At 34.3% G+C, this 25,955-nt stretch overlaps 1 protein-coding gene across 2 annotated transcripts in view; it reads right to left on the bottom strand.

Annotated features, from left to right (window-relative positions):
* LOC143256882 (E3 ubiquitin-protein ligase MARCHF6-like) overlaps window positions 1-17,363 on the bottom strand; it is an 89,766-nt gene extending 72,403 nt beyond the window's left edge. Inside the window, exons 1-2 of one of the 2 annotated variants that reach the window (XM_076514692.1) lie at window positions 17,211-17,363; window positions 1,143-1,239 (exon numbers count right to left, since the gene is read on the bottom strand). In XM_076514692.1, coding sequence (XP_076370807.1) covers window positions 1,143-1,239; window positions 17,211-17,247 — 134 coding nt within the window. In that variant the 5' untranslated portion in view covers window positions 17,248-17,363. Of the gene's footprint in view, window positions 1-1,142; window positions 1,240-3,035; window positions 3,194-17,210 lie in introns of those variants that run through there. The other variant, XM_076514691.1, reaches the window with a different exon arrangement.
* Between the last annotated feature and the right edge of the window lie 8,592 nt (window positions 17,364-25,955).

Genomic DNA, 25,955 nt, shown 5'->3' with positions numbered 1-25,955 from the left:
CACTGATGGCCAATCCCAACAATCATCAAAAAGATAAATATTACAATCCATAAAAAATAACACTCAATAAATCTCACCATAAAACTATGAGTTAAGGTGGTAATTTTCAAAGAATAAAAACAGCTCAAAGTTAAACAAATGAAAAAAGTTACAATTTTGCAAAGTACCTGTGTTAAATTGATATTATTGCTCTCCTAAATTATGTCATTAAAACTAATGGTCATTTGCTTGTTGTTTCCCAAATAAGAAATGCTTCATCAACTACTAAATATAAGTAGGCTTTTTGTTTTGACACATTAAAAATGTTACTGATTATAATATATAACCTATCAGTGATATTGTGATTAAATGATACATTATTTATGTCATGAGTACTGCTAAAATGAAAACTTCATACATGTACTTGACAAGTAGAAATACAAAACAGAGAAGGAGCAATGACAGTAAATTAAATCCAATTATTGTATTGTTTGTTCATCAAAGTCACAAAAAGTACTTTGGGTCTGTAAACCAATATATTATTTCTGACTGTATAACAGAAGCAATACAGGAATGTAATGCAAAAACAAATGTGGAAAACTACATTTTTTTTTCTTTGTGAATATTTATTAACACAAAAACGTTACATTTTCCCCATTCAATATATGTGTGTTAATTTACATGTATACTGAGGTCCCATCAACACACCTTCAATTAAAATGAAATCCTCCCTGATAATGGAGAAACTGAAAAATTGTTCACAATATACCAGGTTCAGTTTACTACTAGTTGTTTTATGACCAATAGTACTAAACATTTTTTATAGTTTCAATACTAACCCTGAGAAAAAGCTAGTGGGGGTAAACAATAGAAAGCCATAACAGTAATTTACAGTAAAAACTAGGATTACAAATTACCAAATAATTGAATTATTAATTTATTTTTTGTGTAAATGCTTTTACTATTTAATACACACCTGCAAAAACCATTTCAAAACATATTTTTAACAGTATACTGAACATTTATCTATAAATTGTTATGATTATTAGCAGACTGAAAACATATTCCAGAGATAATCATGAGTAGATTATAGTTTACAAAATAAAAATAAAAAAGAAATTTTACCAACCCACTTAGTATTTTCTTGTTTGCTCACAACTCACCATTCCTGATGGACATATTTCATACTTCCTCTACAAATACAAGGATAGTAAAGTGGACTTTCTATGTTTCCTGCACTCCTACACATTCTGCATATATCTGAAAATTATAAACGTGTAACATTACTATAATGTAATAACCATTTATTTTTACTTTAGATTTTGTTACAGACTATATAAGCAGCACAAGAATAAGAGACTTGAATCTTTAAAAATGTCAGTCTCTGTGGCTAGAAGCACACACAGAAGCAAAGATTTCACTTCTTTAATGGATATATTTTTTTTATTAAGCCCAAATTCAAATTAAGATGTTATAAAAGTACTGAATTATAGAACAATACTGCTACAACTTTTATTTACTTCCCATAGAAATAAGTACATTTTTGCTACTGTTTATTTGAAGCTGTGATGACCACCTCTGGATGTCAAGTAATAAACTTAACAGTTAGATTCTAGACATCTTAAACTCACAAATGCATTTTTATTTTATTGTAAAAGTATGATAAACATAGACTACCTCTAACCCAGTTTCTTAAAAATATACACTGATTATCAGATTAAAAAATCAACTTGTTCCAAGATTGAACTCATTTAAGTGCTGATGAGAGTGAAAACTTACTGGTTCAATATCCATCAGATTATTTTACACATACTTTTATACTTAACTGATTACAAAATGTAGACAATACTGTTTAATTCAGAAGTGAATCAACAAGAAAACCAACACAAAAAACACATCATACAATTAAATTAAAGAATACAAATAAGTTTTACTTTATGACTAAACAGTTAAAATAAATAATCATTTTAAAGCTGATGTGACTAAGCTATGGCCTTGGTTTAATCAAACAAAACCCTTTCTTTAATGCAGAGAATGCAATAATTATTATTTCAGAGTAAACTTATAAAGTTTTAGAATGTTAATGCATGAACTACTATACCATATCCACACAAGGCATATCCTTACATTGTAAAGTCTGTGATGGAGGTTATTTGCTTAGGATTTGACTCCTGGTACATGCAGTTCATTTGGTAGTGCATCAGTGCCATAAAAACTTATAATATGAGGACTCTAGGTTACAGTCCCATTACTCAACATAATATATCATTTTAAGACAACATGGGACCTATCAGTACATCTCAGTGTTCTACACTCTAACTTAAAAAAAACAAACTTAAGGCCAGTCTTTATCATGCATATACTTAAAAAGTTGTCTTTTATAAACTTGTTTAAATTTACTGCATCTATAATACTTGAAGGCAATCAATTCCAAAAGCCAATCAAGCTGTAGCTGAAAATTATTCCTACCATGCCAAAATTTATGCTTGTGTACCCTAGTCTTACTGTTTTTGCCATTAAATATGAGAAAAGACAATGCATCAATACTATCAATTCCCTTTACAATCTTAAACACATAAATCAAATTCTCCCTAACTTTTCTTTTGTCAACAGAAATCAATTTCAAACTCTCCTCATATGTAAACCCCTCCACTCTAGCCACCATTCTAATAAATCATTTCTGAACCACTTCCAACAATTCAATCTTTCCTAAAGTAAGGAGCCCAAGACTGAACACAATATTCCAAATGTAGTCTAAACGAGTAACCTGTACCACAAAATTATAACCTGTTTACGCTTATATTCACTATTTCTGAAGATACAACCTAAAATCCTATTTGACCTGCAACTAGCAACAGCACACAGCTTGAGAGACCGATAAACTATTACACCAAGATCATTTTCTTCTATTAAAGTTACTTCCATCCAAATTATACTTCTAATTCAAATTATGGTAATCATACACACTATCTTACATTTTCTATAATTGAAACCCATTTGTCATTTATTTGCCTAAGTCAATAAATGTTTTAAATCCACTTGTAAATCATTAGTACCTTCTTCACAGCTAGCAACATCCAAAAGCTTAATATTATGAAACATATTTCTTAACTTTATACATTATAATATGCTTGCATGCGTTCTTCCCTGTATATAAATATATAATTTCATTCTTTTTCAAAAGTATTAGCTAATTCATGACAGTTGTCGTATAGCCGTGTGAAAATCTGTTTCCAAATCGGAAACTTTATCTACATTAAGTACACAAACTTGCTTCTTTATATGATTAATGAGAACGGTGTCATCACGAAGATTTTTCAGAACATCTGAAAAAAACCTATAATCAAATATGGACTTGATTGTTATTCATACAAGAAAACATTTTTTTTTCAGAAAGTTCATTTTAATCAGTTCCTTATCAAAAATAAAACTACAAGCGTAATTTTGTACAATATAGTAGTTTATTAAGATTTATAACTGAAATCACTCCAGAAAATTTATAAACCTCTTAAATTAAAGGCTTTAGGTTTGTTTTGTACTTTTGATCTCTCTCGTTGTTTGGCCCGGCATGGCCAAGCGTGTTAAGGCGTGCGACTCGTAATCTGAGGGTCGCGGGTTCGCATCCCCATCGCGCCAAACATGCTCGCCCTTTCAGCCGTGGGGTCGTTATATTGTGACGGTCAATCCCACTTTTCGTTGGTAAAAGAGTAGCCCAAGAGTTGGTGGTGGGTGGTGATGACTATCTGCCTTCCCTCTAGTCCTACACTGCTAAATTAGGGACGGCTAGCACAGATAGCCCTCGAGTAGCTTTGTGCGAAATTTCAAAACAAACAAACAAAACTTTCGTTGTTTGGGTATGTATGTGTATATATACCCAGGAGGGTCAGGTTCACCTGACCTCTTCCTCCTTCCTTTTCCTTGCTGGTGTGAGCTGCTTAGTATATTAATAATTATTACATGAAGGCCAGAGTAACCCACATTTACTCACGTCCCTATCAGGGCAATGTCCCTGTACGTTGCACCATCTGTTCCTTCATTATATCTAGCTCATAGGTGGTCTGTTTTGATTTTAGTACTTAATTATTGTGTATATATGTGTGTGTGCGTGTAATTTATTTTTTTATTTTATTTAATAATTTTATCTTAATGATCTAATATATAAATTAATCGGAGAGAGGTGATTAGGATCATCTTTATCATATATGCAGTACCTGTCGAGTTCGCATAATAATTCATTTTTTTCTCAAAGTTTTATGAAAATATTTTATTGTACTATGTAGGAATCTCTCTGCTGTTGTTTGTGTGCTTGAATATTTATGCATAAACTTTGAAAAGGTGGTTCTCGGTACTCTATATGCTGTCGTAAGTTGTGTCTTTTGCAATGGCTGCAGTTTGGTTTTCAATTGTTCTTTGCTTACATTAATCCATGCTGGAGCTGCACAGTCTCTTACAGGTCTTATATATGTTTTGTATATCGTGAGGATGTTTTCAGATGTTGCTCCACTGTTTTTACCTAGACTCCTAGCACAGTTTTTTTCTTTGCCAAATTTTAGCTTTTATATTATTTACATGGTTTATCCATATAAGTTTAGAATCATATGTTAATCCTAGAAAGTTTGCAGATATAGCAGCCTGGAGAAGTGTTCCATCCATGTAAGTCTGTGGTTGCGCGTTTTGATGTTTCGTTGACTTTGAAAATATCACTAGTTGGGTTTTTGCTGTGTTAATTTTGATTCTATATTTTTGGCAGTATTTACATGTTCTGTTTAACTGTGGTTGTATGTTTGTGGCTGCTATTGCTGGTGATGGAGTACTTTTCCAGCTTGCTACATCATCAGCAAACTGTGACGAGTATCCAAGATTTGGATCTTTAAGTTGCATATTGTTCACATACATGAAGAAGAAAATAAAGCTAACCACCCCTCCTTGAGGGGCACCGGCTTCTGGAGTAAAGAACTCCGAAAAAGTTCCCTCTACGTTTGCTCTACATTGTCTGTTTTCCAAAAAGTTAGAGAGCCAGCGAATAGTTAGTTCCACGCGATAGTCCCATTTCCTTCATACAGAATCGGAGACCGTTATTTCATACAGTGTCGAATGCCTTCTCGGTGTCGAGGAAGCAAGCGGCAGTGCATTCTTTTTTATTATTGTTTCAGTTAACCTAACTAAATGATCTGTCGTTTGCTAAGTTTTCTGAATCCGTTTTGTTCTTCTGGTAATTTTGATGTTATCTCTAAAAATGTGGAGAGTCTATTACTTATTTATTGATCGTTCAAGAATATTGCCTACACAGCTGGTCAGGTTGATTGGTCGATAACTGTTTGGTTTATTGGCTGGCTTATCTTCTTTACGGAACACTAATATATTGGATTGCTTCCAAGAAATTGGGAAGTAGCCAGAGTAAAATGATAAATTACAGATTGCTAATAAATGATCAGATAATTTCGGAGTGCCTTTTTTTGATGAGAATTGCTTGTATGCCGTCATTTCCTGGTGATTTGTTTTTTGAGCTAGTAACTGCTTGTTTGAGTTCTGTTAGTGTAATTTTTTAGTAAGCAGTAAATTGCTTTAATCATTTGTGTCACTGGTGTTATTGTTGTTGGTATTGACTGGAAAATATGGTTTGCATAATTCTGGGTTACTTGTTACATGATTGTTTACTGTATTGTAAAAATAGTTGTTAATGTCTGGGTCGTTATGTGTTTTGAGAGTACGAGTATTCTGTAGTTGTTGTCTGAAGGCTTCTGCTTTTTCTTTGTTAATGTGCGCTAAGGTGTTATTATGTTCTAGTTCTGGGTAATTTCTTGTTGTGGCTTCATCAGTGAGTCTTTTTAGATGTGACTAAGACTTTCTATGGTCGTTTTTTTTTCATTTAGTTGGAAGCAGAAGTTATCAAATTTTTCATGTTTTAACAGTTTAATTTCTGTTCTGATTTCATTTCTGATACTATTAATTTGTGTTTTTATCTCTTTATCTCTTGTTGCCATGAATTGTCTTCTTAACTGTCTTCGTTGTTTTATCAGCGTTATTAGTTGTTCGTTTGGTTTCCACGCGTTATTTATAGTTTTATCTTGTTGTTTTGGTACAGTGTCCTTTGCTGCTTTTAGTAGGCACTCCGTGATTATTAGACTATAACTGTCATTTCTGATTTGTTGTTGGCTGTATGCTTAGTATTACCTGGTAATATGTTATCTAATTATTTTCGATATTCTTGCTAATTAGCTTTTTTGTAGTCGAATTTGTCTTGTTTAAAGGTTACATCTTTATAAGGTGCGAGATCGAAGACACACCATATTGGTAGATGATCAATGTTAACATCTTTTCCCACATTAAAATTTAGTAACTTTTGTCTGATATTAAAAGAGGTGAGGCAAATGTCTAAGATGTCACCTGTATTTGTAGCATACGTACTATTCGTTGGCGTACTGTTGTTTATTAGGGGTTATGTTATTTTCATTTATAAATTGTATTAGGTGTCTTTTATTTGTGTTGGTGGATTTACATCCAAAGTTCTTATGTTTACTATTGAGATCACCAATTACAATTATATTTTGATTGTGGGAAAAGATGCTACTGTTATAATTGAGTGGTTATCTAATTTACTTTCAGTTATTGAAATAATGTTTTTTATATAGCAACATAATTTCTCTGTTAATGTCATGGTTGTTTGTTCTATCTTTTCTAATTGTTGTATAATTCCATACTTTAAATCTACTGTTAGGATAAATCAGGGTTTCACTTAGAATTTTAGAATAATAATATCAGGGTGAGTATCTTGTATTATGTCTTCGATCTCGCAAGCAAGTGCACCTTGGATGTTGACACTACAACTGTGAATTTATGTTTTTAGTAAGTATCCAGTAATTGTTGTGATTAATTGCGGTATGTATGGTATTATGTGTTTTTTTTTTTTGTTGTTGTTGTTGTTTTTGCAGTGCTTATGATGAGATCAAGGCAGTTTCTTGTTTGTGACAGTTTTGTATATTCTGCAATGAAATCTGTAAAGATGTTTTCAATTAAATTCACTATTAAACTTATTTCGTCATTTGTGCTTTCTTTTACTGTATGAGTGTTTTTTTCTTTGGGGTTTGTTGTGTGTGTTTTTGTTAAGTTCTTGTGCATTGTTTACTGTATTGATTGGGTTTTGCTGGTTTTCTTTGCTGTTTTTGAATTAAGCACAAAGCTACAGAATGGGCTTAATTCAAAAAACACACACACACACACACTTTGTTTATTGTAGCAATTTGTTTGTTGTGCAATTGTATTAGTTGAATCGATTTGCAATCGGTTTTGATGTTTTTATTTCGTGGATACGTTGTTTTATTTTTTGTATTTTGTGTGTTTCACCACAGTTGCAACATTTCGGTTTTACTTGTTCTTTTTTGCATATAGATATGTGGTGGTCACCGCCACATCCACAGCACCTCTGTGTTGTTAGACATGCCGATGATGCGTGGCCATAGCTTTGGCAATTGTAGCATTGTGTAACTACAATTGCTGATGTTTTCAATTGTTCTACCTGAAATCTTTGGTACAATAGAATGATACCGTTGTTTATCAGTTCCAAAATATTGTAATTTTGTTCAGTGTCTACTCTTATTAAGTTTGTTGATTTGTTTGTTACTTTGGAAATTATTCTTTCTACTTTGTTGTAAGGTATATTTTGATCCTCTAGTGCTTGTTGTATGTCTTCTATGGTTATTGTATAGTGCATCTCATGGATTACGATTGCCTTGGGCTATGGTTTGCAAACTGATAGGTGGATATTTATGTTTCCAGGTGTAAAACCCTCCTTCGACCATTCATTTAGTAGCTTGTTGATGTCAGCGGCCTCTTGTCCTTGGACAAGAACACCGACCCTGGGAAGACGCTTGACACTGGCTATTACGACATTTGGTTTACATCGTCTAATTTCTGCCGCAAGTTGGGGTTGGTTGTATGTGCCAGGAATACCACGAATATAATCGAGCATTGGGGTTGTTTAGATTTTGGTGTTATGTTTTTTAGACTGTAGATTATCATTTTGTGTTGAATTTCGTCTTTTTCTTTTTAGTACCACTTGTGTAAAATCTTGTTTTTCGGTGTCTTGTTCATCATTTTGTTCTTGGTTTGTGGCTACATCATTAGTTGTTTACCAACATCCAAGGTGTTATTTGAATTGGCCCGGCATGGCCAAGCGTGTTAAGGCGTGCGACTCGTAATCTGAGGGTCACGGGTTCGCATCTCCGTCGCGCCAAACATGCTCGCCCTTTCAGCCGTGGGGGCGTTATATTGTGACGGTCAATCCCACTATTCGTTGGTAAAAGAGTAGCCCAAGAGTTGGCGGTGGGTGGTGATGACTAGCTGCCTTCCCTCTAGTCTTACACTGCTATATTAGGGACGGCTAGCACAGATAGCCCTCGAGTGGCTTTGTGCGAAATTCAGAAACAAAACAAACAATTATTTAGATTTGTTAGTTCGTTCTTGGTATTTATAACAGTGGAGGAAACTGTCTCTACCACAGTATAAGAAATTTCTCTCCCTTTTTCTTCATTTATAGATTTTTCACTAGAGTTAGTTAACTATTTTTCTTCTTGTTTCGTGGTTTTTCCTTAAATTACTACTTTTTTAATCATCTAATATTGTTAATCGTTTTTGGCCACATTGCATAAGGCCATTAATAGAGAATTGCTTACTTTGTTTGAAATTAAATCTAATTTCTGGCCACCTAATGAACTAGACTTACTTTGCTTGTTATTCAGGCCACTAGTAGAGTATTGTTTGTTTGTATTTTGAATTTCGCGCGAATCTACTCGAGGGCTATCTGCGCTAGCCGTCCCTAATTTAGTAGTGTAAGACCAGAGGGAAGGCAACTAGTCATGACCATTCACTGCCAACTCTTGCGCTTCACGTTTACTAAAGAATAGTGGGATTGATTGTACCATTATAACGTCCCCACGGCTGAAAGGGCGATAATGTTTGATGCGACGGGAATTCGAACCTGCGACCCTCAGATTACGAATCGAACGTCTTAACCCACCTGGCCCCTGGTAGAACATGCGTCTTGGTTTCTGAACGTCATATTGCTAGTCTCCTTTTCAATTGTAGGTCTCGCTCTTTGTTTGGCGACCCACGCTTTCGTCGGCCAGGTGAAATCTCAAACTTCCTCGCGTTTTACAGTTTCTGTTTGTTTCTTCTATAAGTACTTGTTAGTGCTCTTTCACTCAGATAAATGAAGATAACTCATTAAAAGGAATGTTAGAAATATTTAATGTAATTTTCTTGTATTTTCAGGAGCTCACTAAAAACTTGCCCTTCTTTTTGCTTATTCTCGCCAAAATCATGCCTTTGAATTGAAGGGATGACATAGATTATCAGAAGTTTAAAAACTGTAACCAATGCATAGCCTAGTTGGGACAATTTCTCCTTCCGATCGTTATGGAAACAAAACGACCAAAGTCCAATAGAAGGTTTTATCTTTAATACAGGATCGTGGTCCATGTATAGAATAGGCACGTCAATATAGCATCAGAGCAGGCAGACTTAGCTATGGTGTCAGCGAGTTCGTTCTCGCGAATACCAGTGCAGCCTGGTATCCATAAAAACTGGATAGAAATAGACGATAAAGAGAAATGGGCCAGTCTGTTTTGAATATCGATGAGAGCAAGGTGAGAACTAACATGAAGCAATTCAATGGCCAGTAAAAAGCTAAAGGAATCGGTATAAATAGTACTATTCGTGTACTTCATAGCTTCTATGTGATCCAGAGCAAAGAAAAAGGCACACATTTCGGCAGTGAACACAAAATCTGTAGAGGAGATCTTCTGTGCAACCACCGAATTACAACGTAGTACAATAAGCTGTTTCAAGCTAAAAATAAAAAGAGAAACAAAATATTGCCACTTGAGAAAGGCTTCTCTGGTTGATGTTTCATGTGAAATCAGGTGGTCCATGGTGAAGCACTGTCATTGAAACCCACAGAGGAAGTTGTTTGATTCAAGGTACCAAACAAGATGAACATTAACCATCCTCTCTAAGATCTTACAGAGACAGTTCGTCAAAGTAATTGAATGGTAGTCTAAAAGAATTTTGAGGTCCTTCCGAGACTTGGAGAAAAGGAGAACAATAGCCTAATGTCAAGCATCAGGAAAAGCATTCTCCTGCCAGATCCAGTTAAAAATAACCAGAAAAGTAGCAAACAAGGCAGAAAAGATATAGCAAAGCATCTCTTAGTGAACATCATCAGGTCCAACTGATGTATTGCCAGACTGATGAAGAGCAAGCTTGAGTTCCATTAGTGAAAAAATGGCGATAACAGTCATGGAGCTAATCAGTTTGAACAAAGCCCAACACTGTTATTTCACCCTGGGTGGCACCCCAAGGCCGCCCTTCCACTGGAATTCAAGGCCAAAGTGATGTATTAGGGCTGGATCCCTCAATCACTAGGATCCCCTCCTCCTCTTTACAGGTCGCCACGCACAGTAAATTCCTGGGCGGATGTTCAGATCCCAAGGTAGGTAAACTGGAATTACATAACCTTCTCTGGTAGGTCCCCTCACCACGTGTACACGAATGTATCCCCAGAGGCTCATACGCAGTTTTTGTAGGACTGTCAGCGACAAGTTATAACTTCAGTGCTATTGTGAGTTTCAAATACTCAAATATTTTACTCACTAACAAATTGGATTCTAAAAATAAATATGAAGCCCAGTCATTCCATTTATTACTTGTCACCAAATTGTACTACTTTTTGAAAAATCTACTCCCATCATTAACCATGCACAAGCTCAAATTATAATAAAAACGGTTAGGATTCAGACAGTGGTGGATTATAAATTAAATCATCATGAATAAATGTATGTTTTTTGTTATGTCTTTTACTCGCCACAAAAATTCTTTATATATTATTTCACTGCCCCGCAGAATTGGTGCTTCTGATTTACCAATGTGCATTGTTTAGGCTATAACTTCCAACAAACAATTTAAAATACTGAAAAATAAATATGACGAATATATATCACTTGATTTACAACTTCTCACTGAGTTATATCAATATCGAAGAATTTCACTTCTTATCAGTAACCCTAAATAAGAAAACTTAAAAAATAAGACTAGGCTTTCTATAGCACTGTAGTTTTCAAAGTTTTTTTTTTCCACTGACTACAGCCTAACCTGCTTACCCATAGCTATACATAAGAGTTTAGCCAGTTAACAGTTTATATCATTACTACAATTAGAATGTATGACAAGTCCACCTGTAGCCTATTACAAGTTTCATAAGATTGAGAAAATCTATATGTAAATATAAGGTTTTCAAGGAAAGCAATAGATATTTTATGTTTGTTGGTGTGCTAGTTATTAATGAGAGATATTTATTTTTCTTGGACAAATAAGTTTAATGTTTTGTTTAATGTATTGAATCAAGTGTCACAGCAAATTTCAATTATTTTCATTTTTGCAATTTTCCTTAGCTCAAATAAGGCTAGCTTACATTTTCAAATGGTTTAGCCTAGCATTGAGCTTAATATTTGATTGGGAATTTCAGTTGTATTTCGTATGGTCTAAATTTTCCCTTCAGACTAAAGCCTTAAATATATGTAAACGCTGTTCGGTATATTAACGAGAATTTGATACACTCTGTGTAATTTATAAGGTCTTAATTGGGACTCTACTAAGCCAGACCAAACTTAAACGTTGGCAAAACGTTATGTAGTAGTCTACAGTTAACAGTAATTATCATAGGCGTAGCACAATATTAGGTTGAATTAAGTGACTTTTGTCAGCTTCCGATTAAAATTCTGTGATATTGAAACATCCCAGCGTGGATTTCACCGTGATGGATGCGTTTTGTCCCATGTTTGAAAGCTGTTTTAGAAAAAGTTATCTAAAATGAGTGAAATTTAGCACCATTTTCTTTTACTAGATCTACGTTACTTCATCCAGTTTTGCTTCCCAAATTTTTCTTCGTTTAAGATCTGCCTGTTGAATAATTTAAAAAAAAAAAATTAGTTTTAGAAATTATGCATCTCCTTGAAATCTTATATAAATGTATAATCATTATGATGAGTAAGCTACATCGCAAAACATCATGCAAGTAATTAATTATAACACAACTATATTGTTTATAATCTTGGCTCATCTATATCAACTGGACGGATTTCACTACTTTCATGCGTGAGTTACGAAATTCAGGTTATTCTACCCATTTCAGGCTTTTATGAGGACTATGTTGATTATTTTATGTATTTTATTTTCCTCCATTAGCATTCTTTCGTTATACATGAATCATAAACTCTTGAACTGAGAAAAAAAAATCCAATCAAAAGTGTTAGGAAATGGCATTACTCAAAGGCATACTTACTCATTACAAGAAATTTGGACTCAAAACTCTAATTTCAACATATTTGATCCATATCCTTACCAAAAGTAGTCAAATAATTGATCAGCCTCTCCAGCATGATGTAGTATATTCATAAGTAGTTTTATCGAGAATATGAAAAGATTGTAAATAATAATTGGGTTTGGTTTGCTGTGAATTTCGCGCAAAGCTACACGAGAGCTATTTGCGCTAGCCATCCCTAATTTAGCAGTGTAAGAATAGAGGGAAGGCAGCTAGTCATCATCACCCACCGCCAACTTTTGGGCTACTCTTTTACCTACCAATAGTAGAATTGACCGTAACATTATAATGCCCTGACGGCTGAAAGGGCGAGCACAGGGATTCGAACCCGCAACCCTCGGGTTACGAGTTGAGTGCCTTAAATAATAATTGAAGCATACGTGTGCAAATTCTTTTATGATACATTTATAAAAGTATACCTTTTTGTATGGACTAATATGACATATCGATACAAATTACATTGTAAAATTTAGAAGGGAGAAAACTTAAAACCTTTTCAGTTTTTTACCCTTTTACGCATCGTTCTCTCGTTTGAGATTCAATGGTGTAAGAAAAAGTCACAAAGTTGGGTGCTTGGCTAGACCTGTAGATTTTACAATAAGTGATTTTGTATATAATAAACTATTAAAAGCAGCTTTCTTGCTGTCAAAAGAAGCTCATTTTCGAGGTGTCTGGAACAAGCCTCCTAGAAAGTTAATAATATAGTTTACAGTTGCTATACGTGTCTCTGAGATTAATTTATACTTCTGTAGTATTGCCTTTTTAAGTTTAGTTTAGATCTTTCTCAGCGTTTAGAAGTACATATGGCACATTTAGTTCTTTAGATGTCAGCAACGCACTTTGTCATTTGTTAGTTTCCTTCAGTGTTAGCTGTTGAAAGACAGTAAACATAACCAAAAATTAACATTCAGTCTTTTAAATTTATGCATCACATACGATTCACTTCCAGGTATTTATCAACCATAGTACTTAATATTGCTAAGTAAAAGATGTAAATATTTATCCAAGTATAAAAGATATTAAGCCAGTGATATTACTTATTTCTTTTAGTTTGGTTGTTTCAGAATTTCGTGCAAAAGTACGCAAGACATATCTGGTACCTGCGCATGATAGAACGGAATCTAACAGTTGCTCTTATATCAGTTCTACAGCCCCAAAGTGCAAATTTTAGGATAGACAGTCCAGGGACTAACGTTTTGGGTTTAACTTATGTGCTATTCACATGAAAATTAAACACTTTAATAATATCCTAAAACAACCTATATCATTATTTCATAATATCTACATATTTGAGGAAGATTATACATCATTTAAAACTTCTTAATACAAATGTAAAGTGAAAAAAATAATTTTATTGATTTTTTTCTACAGTTCAGATTTACTACTGCCCAGTTTTAGTGCAAACACATTATTTTATTTGATATAAATTTTGCACGATTGACAAGTTACGTAAAATTGTTTATTCGCTTTAGTTAATCAATTATGATAATAATGAAACGTTAAATAAAGTTTTCTTTCCACATCCTGCCCCTGCTGGTACAGCGGTAAGTCTACGGATTTACAACGCAACAATCAGAGGTCCGATTCCCTTCGGTGGACTCAGCAGATAACTTGATGTGGTTTTTCTGTAAGAAAACACACAGTATACCCTCACCTGTTCGCGGTTCCCCATTCGCGGCCCCGCATATTCGCGGGTTAGGCTCTTAACCCTATCTCATCGTATGCCGATATACCGAGCTAGCGTCATAACGTCATAAAAACGAATGCTCGGTAATCAGTGATGTCGAGAAACCCACTTGTTGAGAAATTTATATGCAAAAACGGCTCATTTGGGTTGAGAAAATATTTTACATAGAAGAGCGAACAAATTCAACGTTTCGACCTTCTTCGGTCATCGTCAGGTTCACAAAGAAAGAGGTAACTGACCGGAAGCTGACCACATGTTTGAAAGGGGTTGTGTAACTCTGTGTCGAAATGTAGAGGGCGGTATTAGATGTTTGAATATATAATTTTATTATATTAATATAGGTATAAAGGTGTTCCTTTATATTGGTTTATTTTGGGTTTAAGTTGTTGTATAAGTAAGGCTTCTTTAATTTTGCGTTTGTTTATGTTTGTTTCTTTATTTAGTATTTGAGTGTTTTCTATGGTTATGTTGTGTTTATTTGACTTGCAGTGTTCGAAAACGTGTGAAGGTGACTTTTTATGTTCTTTGAATCTGGTTTCCATTTTTCTACTTGTTTCGCCAATATAGAAGTCGTGGCAGTTATCACATTGTATTTTATAAATAATGTTGGTGTGGTGTTTGTCAGTGTAGTTTTAACATAGTTCGCTCTTCTATGTAAAATATTTTCTCAACCCAAACGAGCCGTTTTTGCATATAAAAGAATGCTCGGTAAACCGGGTTTTTGTAGGTCATAGAGACTAAAAGCGCTTTTCGAGGGTATGTCTGTATTTACTCTCTCAAGCAGTTTTATCGATTGAGGTCTTTATCGAACAATTATTACTGAATTGTACTGTACTGTATTATTATTACCTGAACTGTGCGTACTGTATTTATCTGTCTAAGTTTGCCTTTAAATTTGTTCCACTTTTTGTCAATTCTAATACATGTGTTGTACGCATAGAAAATGACTTTACGGTACAGTAATACAGTATGGGTAACTATACTATGCGGTGTTATTGTCCTCCTGTACTTACGTTTCTTTTTGATTAAAATATTGTTGCAGTACAAAATTAAAATGTGTTTACATTATCATTACTACATTAGTGAAATACATGACTGCATGCAATATTACTACATTATTACTGTATTAATGAGTAAGAGTGTCTTTAGAAAGTGTCTGGGAAGCATTTAGTACCGTATATAATCTCATACATAGAAGTTTTAAAACTGCATCCAATATTCGCGGTTTTTCGCTATTCGCAGGGGGTAAAGAACGTAACCACCGCGAATAGCGAGGGAATACTGTACACATTTTCCACATCCCCCTAAACCTAAGTTACGTGGCCATTGTGGACACATGATCTCTTATCTCATCTCGCTATTCAACTGACGAATTCCCTACCTAGTACAGCGGTATGTCTACGGACTTATAGCGCTAAAATAAGGAATTCGATTCCCCGCGGTGGGCTCAGCAGAGAGCCCGATGTGGCTTTTTTATAAGAAAACAACCAATCAATCAACTGACGAATTCTGGTATTAAGCAAAAGGGCACTTTTGTAGTGACAAGACAAGGATCTGAAATGCTATTTTACATGCTTCTGATTTTTGAGTTCGCAGTATACAAGTTAGAGGAATAAGGAGAGAAAAATTTGCGGTTAAGTTAGGCCTAGTGATTTTTATAATTTAACAGACTTTTTTCTTTTTTTCCCACAGGAAAACGTTTGGCTTAATAAGCGTGTGCTATGCATCACGGTTCCATAAGTTGTAATAGACTTAATGATCAAGTTTTGTTCTGTGATAATATCACTTAGTATTACGGTCACCAGACCTACTTCTTTCCATTTTTTTTCATTCCTACAAATAGTAGTCTATGTATAAAAATATAGCAATTAATATGAGATTGTAGGGTATACAAATGGCTGAAGCAATCCTGTGAAACTTGTAAATGGCATTGGTAAATAACATTGGAGACTTATGACGTAGGATATTATAAATATAATTCATACCTGTACAAAAAAAAACAACAAAACTAAAATTAACTCGATAACAGTGTAACTGACTGTTAAAACCAGTGACGTATTTAGGTAGGGGCTAGAGGAAGCTCGGTCCCAGGGACCGTTGATAATTAAAAAAAAAGAAACATGGTAAAAGCCCACAGTTTAATTATCACAAATAATAATAAAAGTACACTGAACACTCTACTCGAATTTCGTAACGTCTTAAAATCAAAATAGTGTGAAGGTAGGGATATCCCAGTGTAACACCACAGTTTTAAACTAGAAGAACACAGGTTATGACATGAGTCATCATCATTCGTTATTATAGTAAATTGCACGTTTATATTAAAACATTAAACGGTTTTATGTTTGCTGTAATGTTATACACATAATACGCACAACTTGGAACTCTCCTGATATGACCTAAAGCCTCCAGGAATGTATTAAAATCCCCGGCGCTCTGATGACGCAAGTTTAAACATCGTGGAACTGCTGATTTAGCAATGGGTATTTATTATATTTATTAAACTGTAAAACAGTTTGTTCAGTTATTGTAGGTTAAGTCACATCAATAACGATCGGTATGTATAAACGGCTTGGAGAGTGAAACACGTCTTCGCATTCACTTACACTGCAGTAAAATAGCTAATTAATCCAACAGGCATCAGAAATAGAATGTAAAATACTAAAATCGCAACGGTATTTTTGCTTTTTACTCTTTTACGTTGGTTTGTGGTTAAAAAACAAGAAAAAAATAAGCTTATTTGACCAGAAACGCCTCCCACTGCAACAAAATGGGGAGGTTTATTCATTAAATACCCTCAGGATCAGTTAAATACATAAGTTCTAGGAATATTAATACAGGTTTCCTAAAACAAGAACGTTTAGGTAACAGAACAAACTTCAAAACTCTTTTTACACAGTTCATAAGGATTAAGGTTGAGATTATAACCTGCCATATTTTTTTGTATATAAACATGTTGGCTAAGGTCTAATAATTCATAATAAAGTAATATCGTTAGTACATAATTATTCCAACAAGACATGATAGTAATGTTAATGTTACCCTCATCTTCAATGTTATTGTAAAAGCATTGATTTTAATATTTTAAGTCTCTTTGTTCTCTGAGACTAGAAAAAGACTTTAACCCTTAGAACACATTTACGTCATAATACATCGAATATAATTTACCTTCTTCCCCATCGTAGTCATTACCATCGTGCTCCATTACTGTTTCATCTGTGTACTGGAAAAACTGGGCTGTTATTAAGTTACATTAGCTTTAGAAAGTGTAGGGATGAGTAACCATCATCAAACAACCATTTTCTCCTAAGCACTAACATGTACTCTAACCGGAGATTTGTTCTGGAAGTATAGAGGTGTAACAACTTTGGCCAGTCAGCGAAGAATATAATCAGCTTACAAGCCATTGGCTGTCGCTATTCTATTAAGAAGATGGAAGTGGAACATTAAAAACACACGTATTATATGTTTAGTATATATATATATATACTGACACATGTCCATAAATCATATGCTTAGAACCAAGAAACAATTCACCCACCAACAACAGAATCTGTACAAACAGAGTTATTGGGGATTACTTCTCTGCTTACCACTTTGTGCATGCTCTTGTATAAGATTAGTAATAAAAATCATGCTATATACTACAGATTTTTTTTCTTCTTCTCTAAAGCAGCTTTTCTTGAAACCATAATGCGTATGAATGGAACTTTATTGCTTTTGCGCTAAAGACTTAAAAGCTTCATCTGATAGCGGGAACATATTTTATATATTTTAGTACGTAACTTGGGCGTATGTAACGATCTTTTTTTTTTTTTTGAATTTCGCACAAAGGTACTCGAAGGCTATCTGTGCGAGCCGTCCCTAATTTAGCAGTGTAAGACTAGAGGGAAGGCAGCTAGTCATCACCACCCACCGCCAACTCTTAGGCTACTCTTTTACCAACGAATAGTGGGATTGAACGTCACATTATAACGCCCCCACGGCTGAAAGGGCGAGCATGTTTGGCGCGACGGGGATGCGAACCCGCGACCTTCAGATTACGAGTCGCACGCCTTAACACGCTTGGTCATGCCGGGCCAAACGATCATAAAAAACATCAGATAAATACGAATAAGTGACGTACCAGGGATTCCACTTGGGTGGCAGAAAAAAAGAGGCAGTAATTAAAAAAAGATTGATTTAAATTTTAAATAATGTATTCATTAAAATAAATCAAATAGCATGGCGCTTTTTTAAAGTTTTATCTTTTATTAAAGGACATAAAACGAGTTTATTATATATAAAAGATAAAACATAATGTGTGTTAAATATGCTTACATTTTTCATGGGGCCGAGCTCTTGGATGAAGGTCATCAATCGCTATTTCACCTTTGCCATGGCTCGGCATGGCCAGATGGTTGAGGCACTTGACTTGTACTCCGAAGGTCGCGGGTTCGAATCCCCGTCACACTAAACATGCAGTCGAATGACAGTATTGATACTAATGAAATAACTGTTCAATCCTTCTTTTTTTAAATAAACTATTCATTTTTGATTACACAGTTGAAATGGATTACGTTTCAGCACAACGAGAAATAATTTAACTTTATTGCATACATTTTAACCATTGAAAATACCATAGTGCAGGAAGAAAACTTACGTTTGTAACCCCATTGGTTAATGTATACTTTTTTCGAATGCTCTGTATTATGTTTCAGTTCGGTTGGGATGTAAACATTCTCTTAAGTAAATATTTTGTTTGTGTTTGTTTGTTTGAAGTTAAATGCAGAGCAACACAATGGACTATCTGTGCTCTTCCCACCACGGGTATCGAAGCCTGGACTACAGCGCTGTAAGTCTGCAAACATGTCACTGTGACTTAAGTAGATATTTAGATTTTCTTCATTCTAAATGCCTGGTTCACTAATTGGCCATTAACTGTGCTCTCTTGCGGGAAAGATTTACACTTTATAGATTCTGTTATAAACTTGGTTTTCGTTCGTTTTAATGTTCTCCCGCTGGCACAGCGGTAAATCTACGGATTTACAATGCTAAAATCAGGGGCTTGATTCCCCTCGGTGGACTCAGCAGATAGTCCAATGTAGCTTTGCTTTAAGAAAACACACACTTTTATTTTAAGTTTTGATTCCTGGATCAATACTTTATTGTATTGTTTTAACGTTTGGTTAATTTTAGTTTTATTGTTTCAATTTCTTTCATTTTAACCTACTGGGGTAGGAGGGGAGAGACTCATCCTGCATTGGAACGAAAGACCTCATTAAGGTTCCATTATACATATATATATATATCACCAGACCGACATATTTATTACAAATACACTTCTTCTTCTGTTTTAGTTTGTTGTGCTTGCCTCTCTCTGTTTTTGTGTTATTAAAGATCATAGCTTTACACTTCTGTGTCTTGACTCTCTTTAAATTGAAGTCAATCGGATCAACAAAGCGCAGGTTCTATACTCTGTTACTTGATATTTATGAACCTCTAATTCGTGGACCTTACAATTGCTCTGCGGTAAATCCGTGTTCCAATTATAACGCAATACATGTTAACAATTTACCATCGTTTTGGTAAAATATTGTCAGTGTTATTGATTTTATCGATTTGCATCTTATCAGGTAATATCTATTGAAACAAAAGGTAACTTTTGTGCAACAGTAAAAGAGTGAAAGATATTTAATTTTTACACATATGAGATTATTTTTAGTCAGAATGCGAAATATTGATATGTATGCAGGGGCATAGATCCTGGGGGGATGGAGGGTATACATCCCACCTTCATTTTAGGTGGGGGGCATGGTGCATACAATCATCCCCCCCTTACAGTTTGGTCTGTTGAATTGTTTTATTTCATCACAGGCCTACAAATTGTGTGTTCGTTCTTGTGATTCTCGTGTTCTTACCAATCGAATTACATAATTAGGCCTAGATGTAGGCTTTTTCAGTAGCCGAAATGTACATCTTTATATAGGCGTGCTTCTAAGCTTTTCGATCTTAGCGATAGTTCGTAAGTATCAGTCAGTAGACATGTATACATGCAAGTATCGTGGCAACAAGATTACTCTGTGACTGCATGTTTACAGCTTTCAGGTTCACTTAATCATAGATTACCAATTTGTAAATTGAACAATCCACATAAGTGGTTGCAAAAATCATCCCCCCCCCCATCAGGTGTAAGAAATCTACGCCCCTGTATGTATGTGATATTCAAATCATAAGCTGGGCTTTAGGTGTATTGTAGTATTGTGGTAGCAGTTGTTTTGAAATACTGTATTTTCTTAAATAATCTTCCGCCATTGTTTGTATAAGTAGTGTCAGCATACATTTTGTTTTACATTGCTCAGCGCTTTGAGAATTTGGGAGCGTTTCATGTCAAGATAACATGCTCGTAGGTATCGGTTTTGCAATGAATACGATTGTACTCCGTAATTGCATTGATCTGTAGAGGATGAGTAAACAATCCTGATTTCTACTATTGTTGAGAAGCAGGTGTGGATAATTGAAAATCATAGGGCAGTTAGGCACGTAAGGGAATATAGTTACCTGATACGATGTCATGATGTAAAGATCAAATCAAGTTTTATAAAGTGCTTTTTTTTTTAATGTATTAGTTTGAAGTAAAATGTTTCAATACAAAAGTTAAAGATCACTATGATATTACTAAAACATGTGTTTGTTTATTACATTTGTTCTCCTGAAGCCATCAAGTAATAGCAACTAAGATATATATAGAAAAAAACGTATTTGCGAAATAAATTTAAACTAACAAAAACTGCAGAGATACATACTGTGCATCATATTCTACGGAATGTTGAACATTTAAAAAGAATGCCACGGAAATTACTGCTCACGTAACATGAATATTTTAGGCACGTTTTAATAATACACGTATGTAATATAAAAAACAACGCGCACTCGCGTTCTTTCTAGATGTTGAAAAAAGCATTCGATATAGTAAAGTAGAATGCACTCAAACTGTCCAGATTGGCACTTCTCACAGAAATTATTAACTTCTTGGAAAACAGAAGCACCAGATTAATTGTTGAGAGCACTTACTCCAAGTGCTGCACTCCGAAAACCGGTGTATCTCATTGAGGAGTACTTAACCCTTATTTTTTTATCATGTATATCAGCGATGTGCCTTTTAAAGACCCAAACCACACTTTTTGGTCATAGTTCGCAGATAATGTTGCAATGAGGAACAACAGCAATATACAACAACTACCACTAAACGAAATAGAATTGTACTGCAATAAGTGGAAATAGATATTAGTGTGCACAACACACAAGTCATGTTATTTACAAAATCGTACAAAACATGCAACTTCTATGCGCAGTTATATCTAGACGGGACTCTCTTACAAATAGAAACGTAAGCAACATTCTTAATGATTACATTTGACTCGGTATTAAACTGAATACCATACACTGATGGCACAAAAATTAGAAATTGGGAAAAAAAGCGAGACTAACTGGTAACAAACAAAGAGTTTCACCAAAAACCTCATTAATAATTTACAGAACCTACATAAGACCAGTCGTAGAATATGCTTGTGTAACTCGGGTAAATGTATCAACAAACTATAGCAAATACAAAAACTACATTATAACGAAAGCATATAAAACTCCACGATCAACAAATTCAGAATTTCTACACAACTGTTGAAACATGCTAACGCTATCAGACAGACTATTGGATAACTCGCTTTAATATTATAAAAAAAATATTAATAAAGATGAACTACGCGCAAACTAGAGATTTACATAATTTGTGATGAATCTAGTTCTAAGTACCACTTATATATGTATGGTCAACTATACGTGAGAAACGGAACAAATGGTGTTTTTATGCAGATCTCCTCATGTTTACGAAATACAAAATTAACTTAGCACACTTGGACGTCACTATGTAGGTCATTTTGACGTTCTCCTTTTAGCCATTGAATACTTTATTATAGCGCATCAACTGTGTTAAGGTATTTATGGACTATATTTTCAACATCTCCTCCTAATTAAACTGAATGTTACCGCAGGAATTTTGTGCACTCACAAATTAAAAAATATATTGAACTATATTATTTGCCAGGGTAATGATTAACATAAAATATTTGTAGTTTCTCACAACAGATAGTTGAATTTTTGGGTTACTTTTATGCATATTGATGTGTCTTACGTAGCTGCTAATGTGCGACTTCTTTTAGTTTTTGAAATTGTTTTGATTCGGTATTTTAAGCAACTAAGCCCAAAAGGTTTTGAATCTGATCAATAAGCCTTATATACCCGTCACACCAAAAACGCTTGCTCTTTCAGCCGTGGAGGCGTTATAATGTTCAGTCAATTCCACTATTCGTTGGTAAAAGAGTAGCCCAAGAGTTGACGGTGATGACCAGCTGCCTTATCTCTAGTCTTACAATGTTAAATTCGGGACGGCTAGCGCAGATAATTCACGTGTAGCTTTGCGTGAAATTCAAAAACAAACAAACAACAAGCCTTAATCATTTCATATTTACCACAAAGGGAGTTTAAATAGTAGTCAAAAATATGTTATGCAAACATCTATATCACACCTTGATATCAAACCTCAGAATAAAACAGAAGCATGAACAAGTCGTTATTAACTCTATAGAATGTCCTGTATGTAACCTTCACTTCATGATACGAGTATTTCAAGTTCATAATATTCATGTTTATGTTTATATGTATTTTTTTTTTTCAGATCTGGGCACAGGACAGGTAAAACATTCGGCGTCTGTCCTGTGAAAGTGAGATTTCTCGGGGCACTCCCGCTTTCCCCCACATCCAAATCTCAAGCGTTGGATCTTTAGATCCCAGCCAAGGCAATATTGTTGCCCGGCCCCGAATCGTGCCATTTGAGTTGATGACTCGTCGGCTTTTTGTAGAATGGGCTCCAGCCTGGCCTGCTTTCCTTGTGCCGCCTTTGTCTAGCCCTACTTTCTCACCTGTCATTTTCATAATGCCCCATCCCACTTCATCACCTTAAACAAGTCAAATAAAATTACAAGAAAATTTATACGTAAAAGTAAATAATCTTTCATGAGCGGGGACCAAGAGGAATCACAATGTTCCTGACCACCTCTGTTGAGGAGAGAATTCCTCAGACTTCTCTCTCCCTCTAAACTAAACCCCTGCCAAGTTCGTTTGCGTTTGTGAGTCTACAGTATCAGCATTGGAACCCAGGACATTTAAGTTTGAAATATAGACATTTTCTGTAAATTAACATAAATAAAAGGTTTATTGTTCTGTCAAAAGAACAAGGAGCATCGTCACACAAAATATGACATTTATATAAACCTTTCATGAAACTTTTGCATAATAAACATTCAAAAATCTCATAGCTTCAAAGCTCTATAACAACGTAAGATAAACCAAGACCACTAAAGAGGGTCCAGGAAGCAGTTGACAACAAAAACAAACTGTATGAGCAGCACTTGAAACAGCAACAACAGTTAAAATTGCTATTATAGGCCTTAACTAAATAACAAGAATTCATCTACTTCAATACCTTACAGCAGGTCAAAGTAGTGGAAACACTATTGCCAAGCGTAAGCAATCATGTGGATTGATGTCCAGTTCCAATTAGAAAATGACCATCAAATTAGATTTTAATAGATAAGGAATAATATAGATTATCAAAAGTACTGAATCAGGTTCAAGATAAACTGAGCAAAAGAAAAAAAAGACATAGACAGACCAAAGGCCTTTATCCAACAAAGATAGAGTTGAGAGGCAGAAGTTATCTTTCACTTTTGAAACTATTACGTTCTTGGTGTCTTAAGAGCACTGGAAAATTCAAGTAAGATATTGTAATTAAAGTTTTAAAATGTTTGTTTTTTATATACAAGATTACAAGATCTGTACTCTTTCCAGTGAGGAAATCAAACCCCGTATTTTAGTATTGTAAGTTGGTAAACTTGTTGTTGATTCTCCGAGAGGACTGTATTGTATGTATCCTGCTAAATTATATTAAATTTCCACCAGTTATCTTGTATCATCCTGTTTATATTATGGTTATGGCCAATTACAACTACTGATTTTATTCCAAATAACATTTTTTTTTCTGTATATGAATTTGCATTACATAATATTAACGTAATTTCTGTTTCACTTGGTTGGCTATTATTTTTTATGTTTTTCTTCGTAAGATGCATTCAATTTTTTGTGTTATTGTTTTATGCAAAATAAATTGAGTTGGTTTGCATAACTTGTTAGTTTGCTGATATATATGAGTGTACTATCATTCAGTTTTATTCTAAAAGGCGTTATTGGCTATAATTTCGTCTCTTACTGTATTCTCTTGAATTAATTAAATAATAGAGTACGTAGATTGGTTTGTTAACTACTTTTGGGTGTGTTATTTGCATTTCGCGCAAACATACACAAGGGTTATTTGCGCTAGCCGTCCCTAATTCAGCAATGAAAGACTGGAGGGAAGGCAGCTAGTCGTCACCATCCATCGCCAGCTCATAGGCTACTTTTCTTTATTAACGAATAGTGGGATTCATCATCGCACTATAACGCCCCACGGTTGAAAGGGTGAGCATGTTTGGTGTAACGGGAATTCGAACCCGCGATTCTCAGATTACGAGCCGAGCGCCCCAACCACCTGGCCATACCGAGCAAGTACCTGTTATAACATTTAATATTGCAAGTTTTACATAATAATAAAAAACGAATAAGATGAAACATTAGACAGAAAAGTTAGGAACTTAAAAAATTTATTTTTATATTGTTAATTATGGGGTATTACAATGATAACCCTTGCACAGTTACCTGATCTAAGCAATAACTGCATATTTAGATTTGAAAACCTAATTTGTAGAAGAACACATTTAGTGATTTGTTGTGTATAGAATGAAAGAGACTGAACACGGCATAGAGTTTGATTAATAAAACTTTATGGATAATAAAAAAACAGAAAATACAATAAGTGGCAGTCACATAGTAGTTCTAGATATACAAATTAATATAAGGCATAAGAAAACCATCTCATGGAATAGTAACAGCTTCTATAATCAGAATAGAGTAAAACAGAAAATATAACACTGGTGAAAAGCTAACCAAATTAAAATAATTTGATTGGTGGATAGAAAATCAACGTTTCGGGTAACAGCCTTTCATTGGGTTTCCAGCCAACCTGCTATAGAGAGTAACACCTTGGGCTAAATTCAGCACAGAATGTCAACTGGATATAGTATTAAAAACTAGAATTTTATAAAAAATTAAAAAATGAAGTATATATACTATAGAAGAGTAGCATTTGTCGAATTTGCCTGCAATAGTTTTTAGGTATTTTGTGTGTACTTCATTATAACTTTGACAGCTATTCTAGACCTTGAATGTCATTAAAAATAGCTCTAGATTGTAATGGATACACTTTAAGTCGTATTTAAAAGTACATCAGAATTCACTCATAGATCTTATGGTTGGTAATATTTAAGCTAAGTATATCGATGGTTTAGCAATCACATGGGAAAAATAAATGTCACAGATTTATTTTGCCTGAATCAAATTTATTAAACAGATAATGAATTGTGGAAACCAAAAGAGAGTTTGAAAAATATATTTTAGCTCAAAACAAGTCAAGAACTTTGAGATTTGTAGTTCTCATCCAGCAAAGCCAGGTAATTATTGTGTCTCCACTTCAGTCACTTCAGATAACCAATTTTGTAAATAAAATAAAGCTATTATAGGCTCTAATAGACTTCTTTTTTTTCAATAGTGTTTTATTTAGAAGACACGTTCAGGCTGTTGAACGTATCCAGTAAAATTTCATGTTATTCTAGCAATAACTTATTTGTTAATGCAACTTCTGTTTTGTAACTATAACACTTTATTTAATCATTTATTTTTTAGACAAAAATGTGAATTTCAGTGAAGAAAATATGTAGAGGTTTA

The sequence above is a fragment of the Tachypleus tridentatus genome, chromosome 7, assembly GCF_004210375.1.
Source record: "Tachypleus tridentatus isolate NWPU-2018 chromosome 7, ASM421037v1, whole genome shotgun sequence".
Lineage (NCBI taxonomy): Eukaryota > Metazoa > Arthropoda > Merostomata > Xiphosura > Limulidae > Tachypleus > Tachypleus tridentatus.
This window is presented reverse-complemented; position numbering and strand designations above follow the sequence as displayed.